This window comes from Tenrec ecaudatus, chromosome 2, assembly GCF_050624435.1.
Source record: "Tenrec ecaudatus isolate mTenEca1 chromosome 2, mTenEca1.hap1, whole genome shotgun sequence".
NCBI classification, from domain to species: domain Eukaryota; kingdom Metazoa; phylum Chordata; class Mammalia; order Afrosoricida; family Tenrecidae; genus Tenrec; species Tenrec ecaudatus.
The window spans coordinates 31,121,787-31,143,412 of NC_134531.1; the positions used below are offsets into that span (position 1 = coordinate 31,121,787).

At 38.9% G+C, this 21,626-nt stretch overlaps 1 protein-coding gene across 1 annotated transcript in view; it reads right to left on the minus strand.

Moving 5' to 3' along the window:
• The window catches only part of ZFR (zinc finger RNA binding protein), an 83,231-nt gene that overhangs the window by 58,672 nt on the left and 2,933 nt on the right, over window positions 1-21,626 (minus strand). The window contains exons 3-4 of the mRNA XM_075540904.1: window positions 2,427-2,709; window positions 878-1,022 (exon numbers count right to left, since the gene is read on the minus strand). Coding sequence (XP_075397019.1) covers window positions 878-1,022; window positions 2,427-2,709 — 428 coding nt within the window. The remainder of the gene's footprint in view (window positions 1-877; window positions 1,023-2,426; window positions 2,710-21,626) is intronic.

The following is a 21,626-nucleotide window of genomic DNA, read 5'->3' on the forward strand; positions in this document are numbered from 1 at the left end:
CTCAAATATCATGGGGGGGGGGGGAAGAAACTTTTTGTCTACATGTATGTGAGTTTCTTTGCAAACAGAACACTTTCTGTATTTGGACCATTATACAAGGGTGCTTCAAAAAGTTTGTGGACAAATGGAATGAAAAGACAATGAAATTTTCCAAGCCTCTAAAGCCCCTAATATAAGATTCTGTTTAATTGTTAATGGTAGCTGGTAAGAGAATCCATTTTATTACAGATCAGTGAAAGAAAGGGGGAGGGGGCATAAAGGTTTTCCATTAGTTGTAAGGCCAGATGTCAGGGTATTCTGAGCATTTCCGACAAAGAAAACACTCTGGCCAGTTCTCAACAAATCTTCCTCTGCACAACCCCCTCCCTTCTACACCCTAGGAGGTGTAAGCTGAAGACCAGAAATGGAGTACAGTTTCAGAAAAGAAGGGCACGGTGAACTGACTCCATGGTCAACTCTCCGTGAGACTCAAAAGTTTTCCACTACAGCAAGATAAAGAATCTGTTGGAATCTGTCTTCAAAGTGACACATACACAGTAAGTTTGGATGAATTCATGATCCTATCTTCAGGGTGGGGGAAGGAGGGGGCAAAAAGGAGAACTGATACCATGGGCTCAAGTAGAAAAAAAATGTTTTGAAAATGATGATGGCAACATATGTACAAGTGTGCTCAACACAATGGATGAATGTATGGATTGTGGTAAGAGCTGTATGAGCCTCCAATAAAATGATTTTAAAAACCCACAACACAATCCCTCATAAATAAAATTCAGTCTCTCTTAAAAAAAAAAAATCACATCTTCATTAAAAAAAAAAAACACATCCAAACTTGTATGGTAGTAGTTTACGGTGACATTGGGTATGTGTGTACACTTACCTGTCTGATAGTAGGTTTCAGCAACCGAAGGCTGAGGCTGGGCAGCGGCAGCCACAGCAGCAGCAGTCGCTGTTGGTTGTTGGTAGTACTGCTTACTATCATAGGCTACAGCAGGGGCTGTGGATCTTACATACGAGTATGAGTCCTAAAGAAAAGGGAATGAAAAAAACTTGCCATAGGTGAAGTGGTAGCGAAAACAAACACCTTTCATACTTAAGTCTAATAAAGGGGGAAAAAAACCCACATCAAATATGAACATACACGAGTCAAATCCAATACTAAAAAAGATTCAATTGGACTTCATAATCAAACAAGATCACCACCAGTTCAAGCAGCACATGTTAAAGTTTTAAATGCAGAATTCACTGAAACATTTAAAATGCAAATGTTACTAAAACATTCATGACACCTTTTCCTTAAGGATTCGACAATATTAGAAAAGATTACATGTCTGTTCTAAACTTTGTTATTATTCCAGCTTAATTTTATTCTCTCTTATTACTACTATTAGCATAATGATGAGTAGAGACTCTCCCAGGTAGAAAGGAGAAAAGAAGCAAGAGGCAGGGAGTCCTAGAAAGAAGGGAACACATATTCACAAGACGAAGATAGTGAAAGTTCAAGGTTAGCTAGATAAATGCTGGTGCCACACCAAGTGAGGAAGGGTGAGAGATATGGAGGAGGTTAAGACTACGGAGACAAGACCCAGAAAATGTGCTTAACACCGAAAATGCAAACTTACCGCCATCAAGTCAATTCCAACGCACAGTAACCCTATTGACCCTACTACAACAGATTCTGAGAACTAACAGAACCAAACATAAAATGAGTTACAAGAATTGGAACCAAACTTTATTAAATAAATAAGTAGTAAAGCTAGTTTTTAAGCATAAGACTGTAAAGAGAATTAGATCTTTAAGAAGCAAATGATTAAGTGCATACTCAATTTGTCAGCCATAGATGAGAACACCTTGCCCACAGGAACGTACAGACAACAGAATTTCCCCCTTGATAATTCGTAAAAAGACAAGAGGTAATTTCATTGCAGCTTAGGCTCAGATTTCTTAAAATAGCAGCTATGGCTGTGTTCCAAGTGGATCTTTAATACCACCACATAGAAGGGTCAGCTTCGAGTCTTAATTTTCCTCAAAAAACCTGAGGTTAAAATTTAAATATTTAACTAGAAATTAAAGTAAAATTTTAAAATTACAGTAAGCAGATATTTGTTCATAGAAAAAAATTCCCTTATCTTTTCATTCCATCTTTACACAAACTCTGAAGTCTCCTTGAACATTAAAGAATGGTCTTTTGTGTTTGTGTGGGCGTGCATGCGTGTTGCTTATTAACATGAAATATTGATACAAGGATATTTCATGCTTGGCCTATACCCACAAATTACTTAGGAATGTACACATCTGCTTTCCTCTAGCATTTGCGGTATGTTCTGGAAACCCAAAGTTTGAGAAGCAGTGGTGTGGGCATGATGTCATACATCAGGTCCACTTAAGTCACTATTCTACGTTAAAGGCCACTGAGAAAATTTTCTTACCTGGTAGTTTTGCGTAGTAGCTGGAGGTGGTGGGGGAGGTGCTTCTTGCTGCCTCTGGGTGTAACCATAGTCAGTTGCTGTGTGCGCCGTGGGGTAGCCTCCATAAGCAGCAGCTGTTGCAGCAGCTGCAACGGCTACTGGAGCAGGCCTGGCAACTGCAACCGTGGCGGCTGCTGGTGCATAGGCAGCAGTAACCGTGTGAGCAGCTACTGGAGCCTGGTGGACAGTGTAGCTAGCAACTGTAGTTGGATGAGAATAGGCTACACCCGAAGCTGGTTGCTGGCTATATTGTAGAGTACAAAAACAAACAAAACACAATTTTAAAATCAAGCAACTTAACTTTTTAAAAAGTACATTTTCAAGTAATCTAATCATGGGCTAGGTAAGACTAACTATTTGAAAAATCCAACTCAAGACTACATTTATTAGTGTCTTAAAATTTTCATTCCTTGATCTCACACATATTATGTTTCAGTCCATAGATCATCCTATCCTAAAGCAGGGGTGACAACTTGGGATAAAAAACATTAGGAACAAAAAGTTGATTGAACAAAGAAAATTATGAAACTATTTTCCCCGTATGTATAGTTTTATAGTTTTTTAAAATCTACAGAGAAATCATGTTTAAAAATACTGTACTTTAACACTCCAGGAAGAATATTTCAGCAGCAACTATTACTTTACATAAATAGCAATTTTTCTAGAGCAGTGGTTCTCAACTAAGGGAGATTTTTGTCCCCTATCGGACACCTAATGTCTGGACAAGTTGTGTGTGTGTGTGTGTGTGTGTGTCTTAATATGGGGAGTGGCCAGGTATGCAATTTTATGTCCTACAATGAACAGGGCAGCCCCCACCCTCAACAAATTTTTGCCTAAAGAACATCAATAATGCTGAGGTTGAGAAATGGTGCTCTAGGGCCAACAATTAAATAACTATTCTCTTAGAAAACATTTTTCACCTTATAGGTAGCATTTCATTATACATTATAATTTTTCTTAAAAACACTATAGCACGTGTTGGTAAGAGGCCCAAGAAAAATATTTTGTAAACACAATCATTTAAACCCAAAAAAAGGAAAGTACATTTCCAAAAAAAGTGAAATCAAATTTCCAGCTAAAGTCCTTTTAGCTTATAAATTGATAGCCTGTGTCAGATAAAAACTAGTCTATAGCTTTTAGCATATGAATGTACGGTGTATTTGTTTTTCTTAGGCTCTCTGAGTAACAAAGTCAACAATTACTAAGAAGAAACGCATTCTTTAAAAGAGAGCGCCTTCAACAGCTACTTAGCTGAAAGGCTTTAGCTGACCACAAATTTTCATGTGAGCCAACAGTTAAGAATAGCTGATAAGGAAAAATAAAATCCCTGACGTAAACTAAAGTGGCCCTAATAAATTATAGTATCTGAATCATGGGGTTAGAGCGCATACAGGGTCTTTTGTGCTGGGTGTGCAAACCATAGGGAAGTGGTATAAAATTAAAATTTGAAGCCATCATATTCTGTTATAGAAAACACTGATAAACTAGGAGGCGTCCACAGAAAGTCAACATGAAACTTAACCTGGGTGTTACTTTATACAGAAATTGGAGGTTTGGGGGACATTCTGTCTAAAAGAGATGATTGGGGAGTTAGGATAGCTGCCTACAAAAAGAAGAAACTTACTCTATGCTGCTCCAGAGAACAGAACTAGAACCAATGGATGGAAGTTACAGGGTGGCAGATTTCAGCCCAATATGAAAAAGAAAACAAAACAAAACAAAAAACTTAATACTTAAAACAGAGTCCAAAGAAACTCTTATAATTTCTATCTGGATGAGGTTTCCCATATTTTGATATTAAAATGAATATCTTCTACATCTATGCCACTTATAACACAGCAAAAGCAAAGTTTGAAACTGGTTTGGGATTGACAGTCTGTGGATTTCATACCCTTTAAAGGCCAAACAAAATTAATTAATTAAAAATTAAGTTAAGAGAGGGCCAATCCTACACTTCCTCAAAATCCTTTCAAGTTATTTAAGGAATTTCATATTTAAAATCAAAGTGTATCAATTACATGAAACTAGTATTTAACCTTTAACCCTAGGGAAAGGTTTTTTACTTCCAGACTGGCTAGGAGAGATTCTGTTTATGCGAAAATTCAGATAGTCTTGGATTCCTACTCTGTTTCTACTCATCCAACTCATCCAATTATCTGCTTACATTTCTGGATCTCCAAACTTTATCCTCTAAGATCAAAAGCAGAGTGTGAATGTCTATTCAACAAAGCAGGAATTTCAACTTAACATTGTCTTTGCTTTTCTTTTAAAAATACTTTATCATGGTTAATATGAAATTTTACATAACAAATCACATTCCCATTTAACAATTTCTATACAAATTACTTAATGACACTGGTTACATTTTTTTACATTTCACCATTCTCATGACCTTTTTCTGGTTACACATGTCCAGTTCGGTACTCTAATTTTTGTCTCATCTTTGCTTCAATTTTGACTATTTGATGATCTGTTTCAAAGGAGTCAATTACTCATAACTATTATAAGCCAATCTGATATTTAGCTAAAAATGGCCCTTCAGAGAAAATTTCAGCTTATGGTTGAATGAATAAGTCAGGATGACAGTCACCGGGAGCACTTTAATCTCAACTGGTCCAGTAGTCTGGACTTTCTAAAACCTCGGTACACTGTTGGTGGGGCTCTAAAACGATATAACCGCGATGGACAACAGTATGGCACTTCCTCAAAAGGTGGAAAAAACCAGAAATACAATGATGCCCTCAGCATCCATTCTTTAGAAATGCCTCATATAACAATGAAGTGGAAGGTTATTATGCTGAGTGAAAGTAAAAGTCACAAAGAACACTGAGTCCACTCGTATGCCGAAAGAAGTTTTTTGCCCAAAAGGATGGTTTACCCACAATAGGCAGGGACAGGAGGGCAAATTAACGGGTAGACTATCTAAGCAGGAAGGGGAAGGCATTAGATACACAGTAAAAAGGAGGTCAACAAAAAATGAAGGAAGAAGGGAAAGACATTGGGATGCATATTAGGAGTTAAAGGCAACAGAAGCAAATACTATTATAGGTAGAATCTATGAGTGGATACCTGGATAGACATGCATGCAGGCTTAGTGAGTGTGTGAGGGAGAGTGACACTGCTCTCGCAAATATCTCTATGTCAAATATCTATATGTACTTGACAAGAGGCCAGTTCTACAGTATATTTACTATGCTGCAGATATATCCATGGGTGGAGCAGATAAGGGATAAAATTATGAAAACATACTAGTCATAACCAATCCTTATGATGGAATGTATCATAGGGCTGGTGGCTGGTCAAATGGCCTATCAACCACCTACAAAGACAACGTTCTAAATCTTACTTAGGCGAAGAGCAATTTGTCGGAAGCCATGAGGCCCGGCCATTGTCTTGATCTTTATTACCTGAGCTCTGTAACTATCCACAGGAACTGTTTTTTCTACGGTCATTGTTCTCAGGGAAACACCTGCGGCTTGTTTCCCTTTCCCTGGCCTATATAAGCTGTAGCCTTTTACTCAATAAACGAGACTTGATCAGGCTACTTGGTCTTGTCTCCATTTCTCGTGTCTCTTGTCCCCCCAATTCCCACTCCCTCCTCCAGGGTCTGCGTTGAAGTTCCCGCGGGTTGGGACAGCAACTGATGTCTAAAACTGATGTCAATAGTGCAACTTGGACAGGTCTTTCCCTGTCCAGAGGAAAGATTCTCATATAAGAAAAATCAAAGTAGTGTGGCAATGACTAGTCCAATGGACTAAAGGTGGCTGCTCATGTGACCATCTGTCTCCAATCCCTGAGAACAGAACTGCTTGGTACCCAGCTACCAACCGCTCTGAAAGGTATCACATTAGAAGGTCCTGGATAGTGTGAGAAAAATGTCTGCCTACTATCCCTTACAAAACACACTTTCACTCTCCCAATTGTCTCTTTAATTTTTTCCCTCTTCTTTAAAAAAAAAAATCATTTTATTGGGGGCTCGTTCAGCTCTTATCACAATCCATACATAAATTCATTGTGTCAAGCACACCTGTACATATGTTGCCATCATCTTTTTCAAAACGTTTTCTTTCTACTTGAGCCCTTGGTATCAGCTCATTCCGCCACCACCCCCCTCAGGAACCCTTGTGGTAATTTATAAATTATTTTTCATTCCCAACTGTCTTTTTAATGTATTACCATATAACCCATCCGAATGGCAGACTAACCTATCTGCTCTGTGCAGCTATTGTACCTTACCTTCACCTGGACTAACCATAGCCTCTACCCAAAACACCAGGAAGAATGATGATTCTGTCTCAATTCCCAGTGAGACAAGGACAGAATATGGTTCAGAATAAACTTATTTTGCTCTCCTCTACCCTTCTAGGAAAAGTCTCTTTCAAATATTCTTAAGAGAATAGCCTTTTAAAAGATACTAGACTGGACTATACCAATTCAGTTAAATATCTAGAAGCTAAATCTAAATAAGCAAATTATCCATTTTTAACACTCCCATGACAAACCTGGTTCAAATAAGTTTAAGTACAATTACCATTAAGTTATCATTCAGGATTCTGGCCTAATTAGGATATAAAATGTTAATTTCCCCATGTAAAATTTAAGACTTTAAATGACTTCTTGAATAAAGGCATAAAGCAACTTAACCCCACCAGGCATTCTATACTCTCCTTGCCATCAATTTTAGATAGCTTGTTGTTCCCTTGTCCCTGGATGTTGGGTTCCCCCCTCCCTTCCCCCCCCCCGTCCCCCCAGAACCACCAGTCCCATTGGTTCCTCCTCAGGATTGTTTATCTTGCCTATCTTACATAGATAGATATGGAAAAAAAAGGGAAAGAAAAAAAGGGGGGCAATAAATAGTTCCAGGTCTATCTGCTGACCCTTGTATGTTTTCCAATTGAGCCTGATGAGGTCCCAAGCCCTGCTCTCCAAATCTGAAAACTATTTTCGGGATTCCTTGGGAACTTCGTTGCTTTGCTCCCCTTGCCGCTCCGTTGCTCTCCCTTCATGTTCACCCCAGTAAGGCTCCCTAGAGTTTCTGAGGAGAAAGTAACATCCTTCTCACACAGAGTAGCTTATGAATCCAATCTGCTGGCTCTGTGATTAGTACCCAATGGGTAACCCACTAAGTCACCAGGAAGCTTTTTCATATAAACAAAAGCAAAATTAAAAAGAAAGGACAAAAGAAGGTAAATTTAGGAGATTCAACATCCAACTAGAAGGAATCCTCAAGAGAAAAGAAAAAAGTTGATGAAAGAAATTAAGATGAAATTGTCCTCACTGCTGAAAGAAGACATATATTTTCCAATTCAAAGAGCTCGATAAAGTACAAAGCACAATGAAAGAGCACACCTAGACAGATAGCAGCTGCTAATAACTCAAAATCAAAAGATATTTCAAGTATCTAGATTGAGAGAGAAAAGAAACCTCGTTAGGTCATCCACAACTAAATGATGATCAGGCTTATTACTGATATATTCTGTATCAAACTATGAAGCAAATTTTTAGAAGACACTCAGTGATTCAGACTTTACTTCCTACATATTTTTTCTTAGAAAGCTATATAAAAATGTATCCAGAGGCTGGCCCCAGCACCATAAATTAAGTGGATTCCTGCCCCTCCCCCGAAAAGAATTTGTTCCAAAGGACGACATTGACTCTGCAGCTCCGGGAGATGAACATATCTGATCAGAGCACATGGGAGAAGATGAAGGGGCAGGAGGAGAGAGTGGAGCACAGCCTGGCCCTCCAGGTGGTGATGATGATGTTCCTGAGTAGAGCAGCCAGTCCACAGAGAGAACAACATGGCTGGCCCCACTATGAGAAATGATGCCAATCAGTGACTAAGGGCGATACAGGGGACTGCACCGGAGACACAGTGTGGGAATTGCACCTGACCTGATCCCACCACACCGAGGCAAAGCACTGGGGGAGTGCAGCGGAACAGCAAGGGAATGGAGTGGCAAGGTCCCCAGGGAATGCTGAAAGTGGACTTTGGGGCCAGGGCGTGGTACCCCAACAGACTGAACTGGAAAATGCTCCTAAGGGCCAGCAAACGATCCCTGAACTAACTACAAGCTTTTATCTTGTTAACTATTTTGTTCTGTTCTTTGTCAGTGGTTTGTTGTCTGGTTGCATACTGTTGCTTTGTTTTCCTGTCTTGTTTTCGTGCATGTTAGTGTCTCCACAGGTCTGTCTGAATAGGACAGGCTGGATGAACTATCTGGAGGAAAAACAACGGGACCGACAGTTCCGGAGGGACTTGGGGTGGGGGGATAGGGGGGTAAGGAAGTGGTGTTAACAAACCAAGGGACAAGGGAAAAACATGGGACCCCAAATGGTAGAGAAGGGGGAGTGGCAGGCCTGGTGGGAAATGATCAAGGGTAAGGTTGCTTAGAGAAGAGGTATACTCTAGCCCAGGTGGCGATGAAGCATGGTAGTAGGGCAGGAGGAAAGTCAAGGGAGATGGAGGAAAGAGCTAGGAGTCAAAGGGCATTCATGGAGGTCTAGACAAAGACATGTACATGCAAATATATATAGGAGGATGGGGAAATAGATCTATGTGTCTATATTTATAGGTCAAGTATTAAGGTGGCGAAGGACCTTGGGCCTCTATTCAAACACTCCCTCAATGCATGAATACCTTCTTTTATTAAATTGGAACTCTATGATGCTCACTCTCCCTACACAACGGCTGGAGCCAAAGTGGGTGAACAAGTAAATGTGGTGAAGAAAGCTGATGGTGCCCAGCTATCAAAAGAGATAGTGACTGGGGTCTTAAAGGCTTGAAGATAAACAAGCGGCCATCTAGCTCAGAAGCAACAAAGTCCACATGGAAGAACACACCAGCCTGTGTGATCGAGTGGTCCCGAAAGGAGCAGTTACCAGGCATCAAAGAACAAAAAATCATATCATTGACTGCACACCTCCATGATAGGATCGCTGAAGACAAATGGGTGCATAAGCAAATGTGGTGAAGAAAGCTGATGGTGCCCGGCTATCAAAAGAGATAGTGTCTGGGGTCTTAAAGGCTTGAAGGTGAACAAGCGGCCATCTAGCTCAGAAGCAACAAAGCCCACATGGAAGAAGCACACCGGCCAGTGCGATCATGAGGTGCCAAGGGACCAGGTATAAGGAATCATGCAAAAAAAAAAAAAAGATATAAGTGTGTGTGTATGTATGTGTATGTATATATTTATGTATATGTATATATATACCATATTAAATGAAGGGGGAAGTGCAGAGTGGAGACCCAAGGCCCAAGTGTCGGCCAATGGAGATCCCCTCATAGAGGGATTTAGGAGAGGAGATGGGTTAATTAGGGTGCGAGGTAGTACCGATGAAGAACACAGCTTTCCCCCAGATCCTGGATGCTTCCTCCCCCCAACTACCATGATCCGAATTCTACCTTGCAGGGCTGGATAGGACAGAGGCTGTACACTGGTACATATGAGGGCTGGAGGTACAGGGAATCCAGGGTGGATGATACCTTCAGGACCAAGGGTGTGAGGGACAATGCTGGGAGAGTGGAGGGTGAGTGGGTTGGAAAGGGGGAACTGATTACAAGGATCCACATGTGACCTCTTCCCTGGGAAAGGGACAGCAGAGAAGGGGGTAAGGGAGACTCCGGATAGGGCAAGATATGCCAAAATAACGATGTATAAATTACCAAGGGCACATGAGGGAGGGGGGAAAGGGGAGGGAGGGGAAAAAAAAAAGAGGACCTGATGCAAGGGGCTTAAGTGGAGAGCAAATGCCTTGAGAATGATTGGGGCAGGGAATGTATGGATGTGCTTTATACAATTGATGTATGTATATGTATGGATTGTGATAAGAGTTGTATGAGTCCCTAATAAAATGTAAAAAAAGAAAAGAGGAGAAAAAAATGAGTAGGGCAGGGACTGTACAGATGTGCTTTATACAATTGATGTATGTATATGTATGAACTGTGATAAGAATTGTATGAGCCCCAATAAATTGTTTAAAAAAAAGATAACTTAAAAAATAAATAAATAAAAATGTATCCAACAAAACAAGGAAGCAGAGCAATAAAGAAAATTTGGAATCCTCTAAACAGTTGTTCGAAAGAGAAATGAAGAGAAAGTTTCTCTCAGCAGCTGTGCAGCAGACCCAGAGGGGAATTGACTGTCAGTCAGGGAGAGAGATGGACAAGAAAAAAGGCTGTGAGAGAAGGATGTCCAGAAAAACAGAGGATTGGATGCAGTTGGACCAGAAACCTGGAAAAGTCTTAAGATAATGATTAAGACACTGTCAAGATTAAAAATAAAACAAAAAGGATAATAAAATATTTTAGGAAATAGGAAATTGTTCAAGGAAGGCATTATCCCAGTAAGAAGACGTCACAATTGAGCAATTAGAAGTGTTCCAAAAAAGAAAAACCCATTTCAAATTAAGTCTCAGAAGGTTCTTCTTTTAAGTGGCAGAGGGTTAGAAAATTAAACACATTCAAAATATAATCATAAAACAATATTTGCCTTCATAGTAAATACATAGTCATAATAAGAAACTAATTTCCTGCTCTCAAGCTTCAGTATCTGCCAAGATTCCACATGATTATATCACTTAAATACTGTCACAAGTCAAATGACAGCTTAAGCTGGGGGGGGGGTGTTTACAGGGAGTAAAAAGAGTCCTAAGATTAGTTTCTTAGAGAGTATCTAGATACTGTCTATCCTAATACAACTAGAAATAGACTGTCTTGGGTTTTTTTGTTTTGTTCTTTTTTTTTTTGGGGGGGGGGGGATAAGAAATAAGCATTTGGGAAAAAAAAAACACCTAAAAAAACCACACTGCATTTGGGAGATAACAAATTGATCCAGACTCACAGCAAACCTGTGGGGCCGAGTAGAACTGCCCCACTGGGAAAGCACACTGCCACATCTTCTTCCAGTGTGGGTTCAAATTGCCAACTTTTCAGTTAGCAGCCAGGCATTTAACACGTAAAGCTCCAGCTCTCCTTAGGGTCTGATTAGAGACTATGCTTTGAAGAAATGATGCATTCTCAATTGTGGTGCTAGCAAAGAATGTTCAAAGAACCACGGACTGGAAGGACAACAAACAAATCTGTCTTGAAAGTACAGCCAGAATGTTCCTTCAAAACAAAGATGGTGAAATCTGTCATACATACTTTGGACATGTTATGAGAGACCATTCCCTGGAAAAGGACCTCCCCCTTGATAGAGGGCCAGTGAAAAATAAGAAGGCCCTCAAGGAGATAAACTGACAGTAGCTCCAATAGTGAGCTCAAACAACGACGACTGTGAGGATGGTGCAAGGCCTGGCAGCTGGCAGTGTGTCCTTCTGTTGCACACAGGGTTCCACTGAATCGTAACAAACTCCCTGGCACCTAACAGATAGGCTGTATTTTAGATGTATGACATGTCCTGGTTGGTCCCGTTTCTCTAAAGGGCAACTCTGAAACCTTGCCCTGTACTTTTGATTTTATCTGGGTGAATTAACAATACCTGTTCAACCTACTTTCAAGGTTCCCTCTCCAGAGCACCATCTAATGTACTCAGGTGGACACTGTCCTATTCAAATTGTATCTACTCACAATAAACATGCACTTTGTATTCCTCAAAAAACTTAGTTTTTAGAGAGAAGAAATGAGAATATGACAAAATAATAATTTATGAATTATGAAGGGTTCATGAAGTAAGGGGCAGTGGGGAAGGAGGAGGAAAATGAGCAGCAGATATTAAGGGCTCAAGTAGAAGGCAAATGTCTTGAGAATAATGATGGCAACAAATGTACATATGTTCTTGACACAATGGATGTATGTATGGATTGTGATAAGAATTGTATGAGCCCCCCCCATAAAATGATTTTTAAAAAAAGAAAGTATTCCACAAATATCAACATTTAGTTGAGGGAAGCTGCAAATACGATGATGTAATGCGTTCTCGTCGTTACATGTTGCGATGGCCCAGAGTAGCAGGTGGCTGGTGAACTTCTTTCTGCCTCTTCATCCTTTTACTATGCACTACTTTCGCAGACACACACACACACACACACACACACACACCACACCACACCACACCACACAAGAGTAAATAAGAGTTTTTAAAAGCTTTCGAAACTTATTCTACTAAATGTGTAACATGTATCAAAAATAGAGTTAAAAAAAAGAAATGAGAAGGGACAGTAGACATCAAAACAATGATTGTAGCAAACAAAACTACACAACACTGCTAAATTAAGATTTAACAAAAATGTGTTACCAGTATGGAAGTTAACCTCAGAGGAAATAAAATCAGACTGTTAAGGGTTAGAACCTCTTGGAAGTGGAATTTTGAGAGTTAATGAAAAGGAAGGGGATATATATGTTTATTTTAAATCATTTTATTGGGGACTTGTACAACTCATCACAATCCACACATTCATTCATTGTGTTAAGCAAGCACATTTGTTGCCATCATCATTTTCAAAAGTTTCTTTCTACTATGAGCTCATTTTCCCTTCCCTCCCTGTCCCACCTCCCCATAAACCCTTGATAATTTATAAATGATTATTATTTTGTCATGTCTTACACTGTCCGACATCTCCCTCCATCCACTTTTCTGTTCTGTCCCCCAGGGAGGGGCTTATATGTAGATCCTTGTAATCAGTTCAGGTAGGGGGGTATTTTTATTATAAGCACTGATACACTATTTTATTTTTAATTATGTATCAGTAGTTGAAAAAACCCACAGTTTATCAGAACAGAATTCTCAAATTCTCACCTACAAATGTTAACACTCCTTTCTAACCAATCCAACTCTACTCTGCATTTCTGACCTCAGCTCTAGCTTCGACCCAATTCTGGCCAAATTTTTAATGTTTTCAAATCTCATTAGTATGCCTCGGTCTTAAAAATCATGCTAAGTTGAAATAGCTCATGTGCACAATAATAAGGAAAATGCCTTTTAAAAAATTAAATGCCTCTTTTAATTTCAAAATGTAATATAAGGACCCCTAGGGACCCCCAAGACCCTTTCAGGAGGATCTACAAGGTCTTCCCATTTCACATAGTCATCAGTATAAGCCAAATGGGTCTTTATATTTTTTCATCTGAACAATACATTGCAACTGCAGAGATTTGAAAATCTCTTAATTTTTAATTCTTAATTTTAAATCTGTCTTTAATTCTTAACTGTGAGATTTTTTTTTTAAAACTGCAAATACATAAAATAATGTTATAGTTTGCACTATTTAATTCTGGAAAATGTTTTTTGCTAATATGGCATTTTATTCTTAAATTTAAATGAATTCATATTTTTCTAAATTCTCCATTTAACCATTTAATACAGTAATTACCATATACCTAGCCCACAAAAACAAAGCCCTTTGGAGTCCTAAAACCAAAAAGAGGTTGTTGATTGCTCAGTGGTACAATTTCTACTCTCCATTCTGGAGATTCAAGTTCATTTGCTTCCCAGCCAATGTACCTCATGTGCAGTCACAACCTCCTGTCACTGGAGGATTGCTTGTTGCTATGATGCAGAGCTAGCATCCGGGAGCTTCTAGACTAGGAGGAACTATAATGTCAGGCCTGGCAATCTATTCAAGGAGTTCAAGTCTCCTTCTTGTTTACCAATGTGCTGCTGTACAAACAGCACTCTCTAAGTTAACAGAGATCTGAGAGACCTGGGAAGCAATGGCCTAGCACTCTGGTACTCCCCCAAAAGAAAACCAGAAAATCGAAGCAAGCAAGCAAACAACAAAAGAAAACCAACTGTCATAAGGCCAACTCCAACTCACAGGGAGCCCACAGGGCAGAGTAGGATTGCCCCCTAGGGTTTCCAACCTATAAAGAACTGTTATCAGCTGTGGCTCTGGGTAAAGGGTTGAAAGCGCTCATGTGAGAATTCTTAAACAAAACTAGCATTCCTCCACCTATGGATGCTTAAATTGACATCATCTGAGTAATAGGAAAACTCCAAGTCAGAAAGTTCATTTTAAAGATGAATCTAAAATGGTTAAAGATTAAACAGATTAAAGTTGTAATTATTCTATTACATTGTATCTAAATTCCAGAAATGACTATTCCTCTCCAAATGCCACACATGTTCTTAACAGCAAGACATGTCAACAACAGGAATTACACACATAAAAACAAAGAAACATGCAAATGTGAGCAGGTGCTTTTGAAGATTTTAAATACTAAAATTATTGGACATAAACTCTAAGTCCATTGAAGAAGAGAGTACCAAAACTAAGACCAAGGAACAAGAAATCGCTCAAAAGTAACCAGATTAAGAAAAAATGTAACCAGTTAAATTTTTCAAAGACCAAAGAGAACTTCCCCAACTAAAATGACATAGATGTTTTATGTCATCGAGTTGGTTTTGGCCCAAGGGACCCTATGCACACAGGTCCTGGGCCATCCTTGCAGTTGGTTCCTATGCTTGAGTCCATGTTGCACACCATGTCAATCCATGTTCTCTTTTACGCTGTCCCTCTACCAAGCACAATGTCCTTCTCCAGGGACTGGGCTCTCTTAACATGCTCACAGTATGTAATGCCAAGTTGTGGGCTAAGTGCCATCAAGTCAATTCTGACTCACAGTGTTCCTGTGTGATAACATAGACCACCCCATAAGGTTTTCTTGGCTATAATTTTTATGGAAACAGATAGCCAAGTCTTTATCACAGAGTTGCCACAGTTTCAAACCACCAAGCTTTTTGGTTAGCAGACTTGTGCGTTTTAACTACCCGGGGGCGGTGTGGGTGTGTGTGTAGAGAGCAAATAAACAAAATCAACAACTCAGAATAACCGAGCACACATAAAGCCCAAACCAAACCCACTGCCATCAAAGTGATTCACAGGTTTAAAGGTTTTAGAAATCTTTCCAGGAACAAGTAGCCTCATCTTTCTTCTATGGAGTGGCTAGTAGGTTTAAACCAACCTTGTGCTTATCTTACTCAACAGTGTTAACCAGCAAACTCTGCTTACCTCCCTACTACCCAGCAAGAAACAAACAAAACTACCCAGGGTACACACAGATAAAAAGATGAAAAAGTATTAGAGTTTCTAAGATGAAAAGATAAGAAAGTGGTAACTTTGGAGAGTCAGAAAAAGAATAGAAGCATATATAAAGAATATGAGATATTCTAAAATTAATGTACAATAGCCACCTGCAGATTCAGGAACCTCAAAAACTCAAAGTAGAATTATATAAATTAAAATTCACACAAAGACCCATGTAAGTGAAGCTCATCACCAAAGATCAAGATGTTACACTCAACCAGAGGGAAAAACATTGCCTGTAGACTAGTGATGACTTCTCAATAATGAGCAAATTAAAGACATTTTGAAATCTTAAAATTTTACTAGCAGACCCATACTAAAGGAAATTCTAAAGATTCACTTTAAGAAAATGATCTTATCACTGAGGACAAAGTGGGTGCATAAGCAAAAGTTGCGAACAAAGCTGATGGTGCCCGGCTATCAAATGCTATAGCATCAGGGGTCTTAAAGGCTTGAAGACAATCGGGCAGCCATCTAACTAAGAAACAACAAAGCCCACAAGGAAGAAGCACACCAGCCTACCGCAAGGCAAACAGGGTGCTAAAACAAAGCGGATGCAAGGGCAAGTGCGGTGAAGAAAGCTGATGGTGTCCAGTGGTCAAAATATATAGAATCTGGGGTCCTATAGGCTGGAAGATAAACAAGGGGCCATCTAACTGAAAAAGAATAAAGCCCACATGGAAAATGCACACCAGCCTGTGAGATGACAAAGCATTGAAGGGATCAGGTATCAGGCATCAAAGACAAAAAAAACCAAAAACATAGCATTGTGAATGAGGGGGAGTGCAGAGTGGGGAGGGACCCAGGGCCCATCTGGGGGAAATTGGACATCCCCTTGCAGAAGGGCTGTGGGGAGGTGATGAACCAGATTGTAGTGTAGCAATGATGAAACATCCAATTTTCCTCTAGTTCTTGAATGTTTCCCCCCGTCCCCCCATCATGATCCCAATTCTACCTTACATAGACGGCTGGACCGGGAGATGTACACTGGCACGGGTAGGAACTGGAAATACGGGGAATCCAGGACAGATGAGCTCCTCAGGAACAGTGGTGAGAATGGTGATATCGGAAAGGTGGAGGGAGGGTGAGGGAGAAATGGGAAACAGATGACAAGGTCTACATGTAACCTCCTCCCTGGAGGACGGACAGCGGAGAACTGGGTGAGGAAGATGTCGGATGGTGTAAGATGTGATAAAATAATAATTATTTATAAATTATCAAGGGTTCGGGGATAGGGAGTAGCAGGGAGGGAGGAGAAAATGAGGAGCTGATGCCAGGGGCTCAGGTGGAGAGTGGGTGTTTTAAGAATGATGATGGCAACATATGTGCAAATGTGCTGGACACATATGATGTATGTATGGATTATAAAAAAAGTTTTATGAGCCCCTAAAAAATGATTTCAAAAAAAAAAATCTCAGAATGAGGAAAAAGTGATAAGCACAAAGGTAAATTTAAGACTCAAGGCTATGTCAAACTGTACTGATTGCATCTAATAATTCATGTGAGGTTAAAGCATGTCAAACCCTGTTCAACAGCAAAAAATGTTAGTTAAGGGATTTAGGTTCATTTCAGTCCTTGTTTAGGAGAGTAAAGATAATGACTTCTCGGCTGCTGCAAGTTGAGCACTCGTCTAAAGAGAACCATTTTAAACTAAGTCAAGTGCCTTACATTTCCAGAGGAACCACTATACAACAGAAGCAGAGGATTAATTTTCGATCTGGTGTATGGAACTGGGTGGGAGAACTCATTTGAGAATATACAGAGTTCCTTCAATTCTTAGTACATCAGTTTTTTTAATTCTGAAAACCATACTGTGTGGGTACATTTGTTTAGATTTGAGGTCCAAGTAGTTGATCAGATATCTACTGACTAGCTAACACCTGGTGGGGATACATTCCATGAAGCCCTAGTGGCATAAATGGTTATACATTGGCCTGCTAATCAAAAAGCCAGTGGTTCACACCCACCAGCCCCACTGAGGGACAAGATGAGGTTTTCTCATCCTAAATTTCATGGAATCCTCAAGATAATACATAATGGAGAATATAGGACACCTCGGATGCTCATGTTATGTTTTGTTTCAATCTCAGGGGTAGTTTAATAGGTGTGTTCAATTTATAATAGTTCATCATAAGCAGTCAAGCCTCATTTTTTGGTGAATTTATTATTTGTGAAATGGGTTATTTGCTAAAATTGATCTTTATCCCCCTAATCAATACCTGTGGAACTTTGATGTCATTAAAGCAGAATGGTTAAAAAAAACACCAAGCTCTCTAATACACACATTACTCACTGAGGTGGGTACACAACTCTGCCTGCCTTTTTGTTGCACCTCTTACTGTAAGTAAGTTCTTTTGGCAGTCTATTTAGTGCCATGTTTTCCCACACTTTTGTACATCATGTTGATTTCACTGTTTAAAATGACTCTCAAGAAATGTGCTAAAGTGCTGTCGAGTGCGTCTTAATGCAAACAAGCTATAAATGTACCTTAGGGAGAAAATATATATTAGATAAACTTCATTCAAATTTAAGTTATAGTGCTGATGTTTGAATAGCCAATGTTAACATGTCAACAATACATATTAAATGTCTTTAAATCAAGCACACCAAAAACAAGGCTACATATTACCAGTTGAATAAAATGCTGTGACCAGAAGCTTGTAGGAACCTAAGCTGGTGTTCCCCCCAGGAGCAGTGGTTTAGTATTTGCTAATTCAGTTTTTGCTCCCAGTGACTTCATACAGCATAACTACTGAGACTAACAAGAACCAACTAGCTATACATTCTATATGTCAATACAGACTTTTTGGACAAGGTCAATCTCATTTGGTACAGATTACCAAACTCTGCAGTTTAGAGATAAAGAAACTACAATACCTATAGTGTCCAAGGTCACAACAGTAGTTGGAATCAGAATTCAGCCCATTCAGTCTTAATCACCTGCAATTCACACCATTATGCCTTGGATAACACATATCCTTGGTCTAAAATGACCCCATTCTCCAAAGTCAGAACCCTCTAATTCCTCGTGTCAGTATTTTGTAAAAATCCAGTTATAACATTATCATTATGGTTATCTGCAGGTAAAACTGTCCCTACCATTATCTTTGAGAGCTGGGACTATGCTTATTGCAGATGCTAATTAGATACTAAATAAGCAAATTACTCTCTACATTTTAGTATACTTATTGTGAGAGTATAAATTGTTTGAAAAAAAATCCCAATAAGAATTTCATACCGCATTTAAGAAGCCCTAAAAATGCCATACTGGGTACTATCCTGATAGAGGGCAGTTTCATAGACACGCAAAATTTGTCAATTATCCAGCTTAGAAATCTAAGGACCGTCTTCTGATTATCCTGATGGCCTATTTTGAAGTAACAATTCAGCTCTTTTTCTTGCCCTACTCCTAATTCCATGCTCTTTGGGTACAATTTCCTCTATTAAACAATCTAACCCAATTTCCCATACAAGCCCAAGTCTGGCTCTACTGAATCAGTGATCTATTTGTCTATTCTGCTACAAATACACACATTTTCCTTTAATAAAGTTTTGACATCTGATAGTACAAGTCCTATCATTTCTACAAGAGGATCATCACTATTTTTGGGCAAATATAATTCTCACTATTAACATTAGAATCCCTTCATCAAGTTATCCCCAAAACGTGGAGTCCTGCTAGAATTACATAGTCCCTGACATACTCAGGAACTTAATGGTCTTGACTTTTTCACTCTATGAACGTGCCCACCCCGATGTCTTCTTTCATGATCTTTCTAACCCCTTCAATTTTTTTCCATTAAAAAAATAACTCTTTAGTTTTAATCTAATTACTTTTATGTTTTATGATTATGTTTAAATAGGACTTATATGAAATTTAATCATCTAAATATTAATGAAAGGAATGAAATGGGATTTTTGCCTCATCAGAGAACAGAAAGTTTACTGAATTTATTATTAAATTTCATGCTTTATCTTTAGATTATGATTATCACATTGCCTTAAAATCATGTTTTGCTAGTTTCCTAGCAAACTAAAATGGAAAATGAGGACATTAATATTCAAGAACCTACTGAAAACATTATTTCACTTTGTGCTTATGAGACCACATAAACACCAACGGAGTAGTTCTGCATGTTAGGTGAGGAAACTGCGTCACTGAGAGGCTAAATGACTTGGCCAAAAGCCTTGAGAGATGACGCTAAAATTCAGATGCTTTTCTGGCCCAATTAAAAATTTACTCTTTGCATTACAGTAAACTATAAAGCACTGTACAAAAGCAGTCAAGTATATCCCTTACATATGCTACACTGGCACACTGCCTATGAATAACATACAGGAAATAGCAATATAACTAGCCATCATTCTGAAAAAAATTCATTAGCTCAAACTCATTCATGCAATGTGCATATGAGGTTTCTTATTCAACAAAGAAAGAACTAACATAATTAGCAATTGCAGTAATTTTTTTGGTAGAGCCAGTAAATTTCCATGGCTTCAAACACCTGTTAAGCTGGTTTCTCATCTTCTCAGTGATCAGTCCTTTTCAATCTGTTACTTTTATTCATTCTTTCAAGACATGATATTCTTCATAATGGACTCAAATAAAAGGAAAAAAAAAAACTCCCCGGTCTGCCCCAAGAGAAGGAGGCTGTCTGCTGCCGTGAAAACGTACAGCCTTGGAAACCCTACATGGGACACAATCAGTCAGAGCGGACTCAATGGCAGTGTTTTACTGTTTTGTCATCAGCCTACCCAACTTCACTCTTTGCCGGTCCAAATGATCCAGGACAGGGGAGAGAGTCCTGCAGGGACGGGAAGCTCTAAAGCTGCTCCCCAAGCACAAGACGAGACGCTTTCTCTTTACAGTTGTCCCAACAGTCAAACTCCACTTCAGGTACACATTTATCACTTAAAAATTTTTCAAGATTCTAAGAATATGTGGTATTTGCACAATTATACAACCTTTAACATACTGAAATTCTAAAGGTACAACTATGAAATGGTTTAAGTTTTGCCAATTATTAGTCAACTTTATTGAAGGTACATTAGTAGTGCTGTAAGAGTACCACCAAGAATTACACAGAAGAGATGACTAGTTTAAGTTCCAGATAAAGAGTTACCGTATATACTCGAGTATAAGCTGACCCGAATATCAACTACTTTTACCACAAAAACTGCATTAAAAATGTACCGGAAAACTCAGCTTCTACACGAGTATATATCGTAAGCTCTCAGTAAGAGACTTAACTGTCGTAAGTAGGACGATGACAAACAACTATTATGTCTAAGGTTATCCTGAAGAATGAGTATTAAGGAAATTACCGACAGGCTATTTAAAATTCCTAACATAACAGAGACTGTTAAGTCCTTCCAATAATGTAATATATTACTGTTATTTTTTGCACATGCCACAAAAGCAGGTATACTCCTATGAGAACATCTATATCATTCCAAAGGAGTATATTTTAATAAATTCTGATCCTATGAAAACTATTAATTAGAAAGCTTCATTTCTTCTATGGAGAAGTCCTTTATCATCTTTGTTATCCTAAAGATTTGTAACTTAAAAGACTCTTTTCTAAGTTTACTTTGAGATGTGTCTACACAACTATGTGTTCTGGGGGGAAAGGTACCATATACATAGTAGGCTAGCTACCCAACCCTTTGGCCATGCTGCCGGCCATCTCTGCTACGCCCAGGATCCACTTTGCACTGCACCTACCCCAGTACAGTTGGCATTATTTCAGAGACACATACATATAAGTGCTTACAAATACTTAAAAAGTTAATTTCTACATTTTTAAGAGTTCAGGAAAGGGCACAAGAAAGGTCAGAAAATGATTAATTTGGGAGTGACAAATGGCTTCTATTTGCTTCCCTTAAAAATAAATACAAGGGGCTTCAAAAATTCCTGGGAAAATGACATTAGAAGATAATGGAATTTTTCCATGAACTTTTTGCAGTCCCCACCTACACACATGAGAAGAAAAACATTTAGTAGCAATGAAAAGGGTGGCAGAAGTAATTTAGAATGTTTACAATAATGTTTAGTATGCATCGTGACAAAAAGCATGGTTAGTCTACGTCATTAATAACACAGCTTTACAAGACAGAACCTTGATCTTTAATACG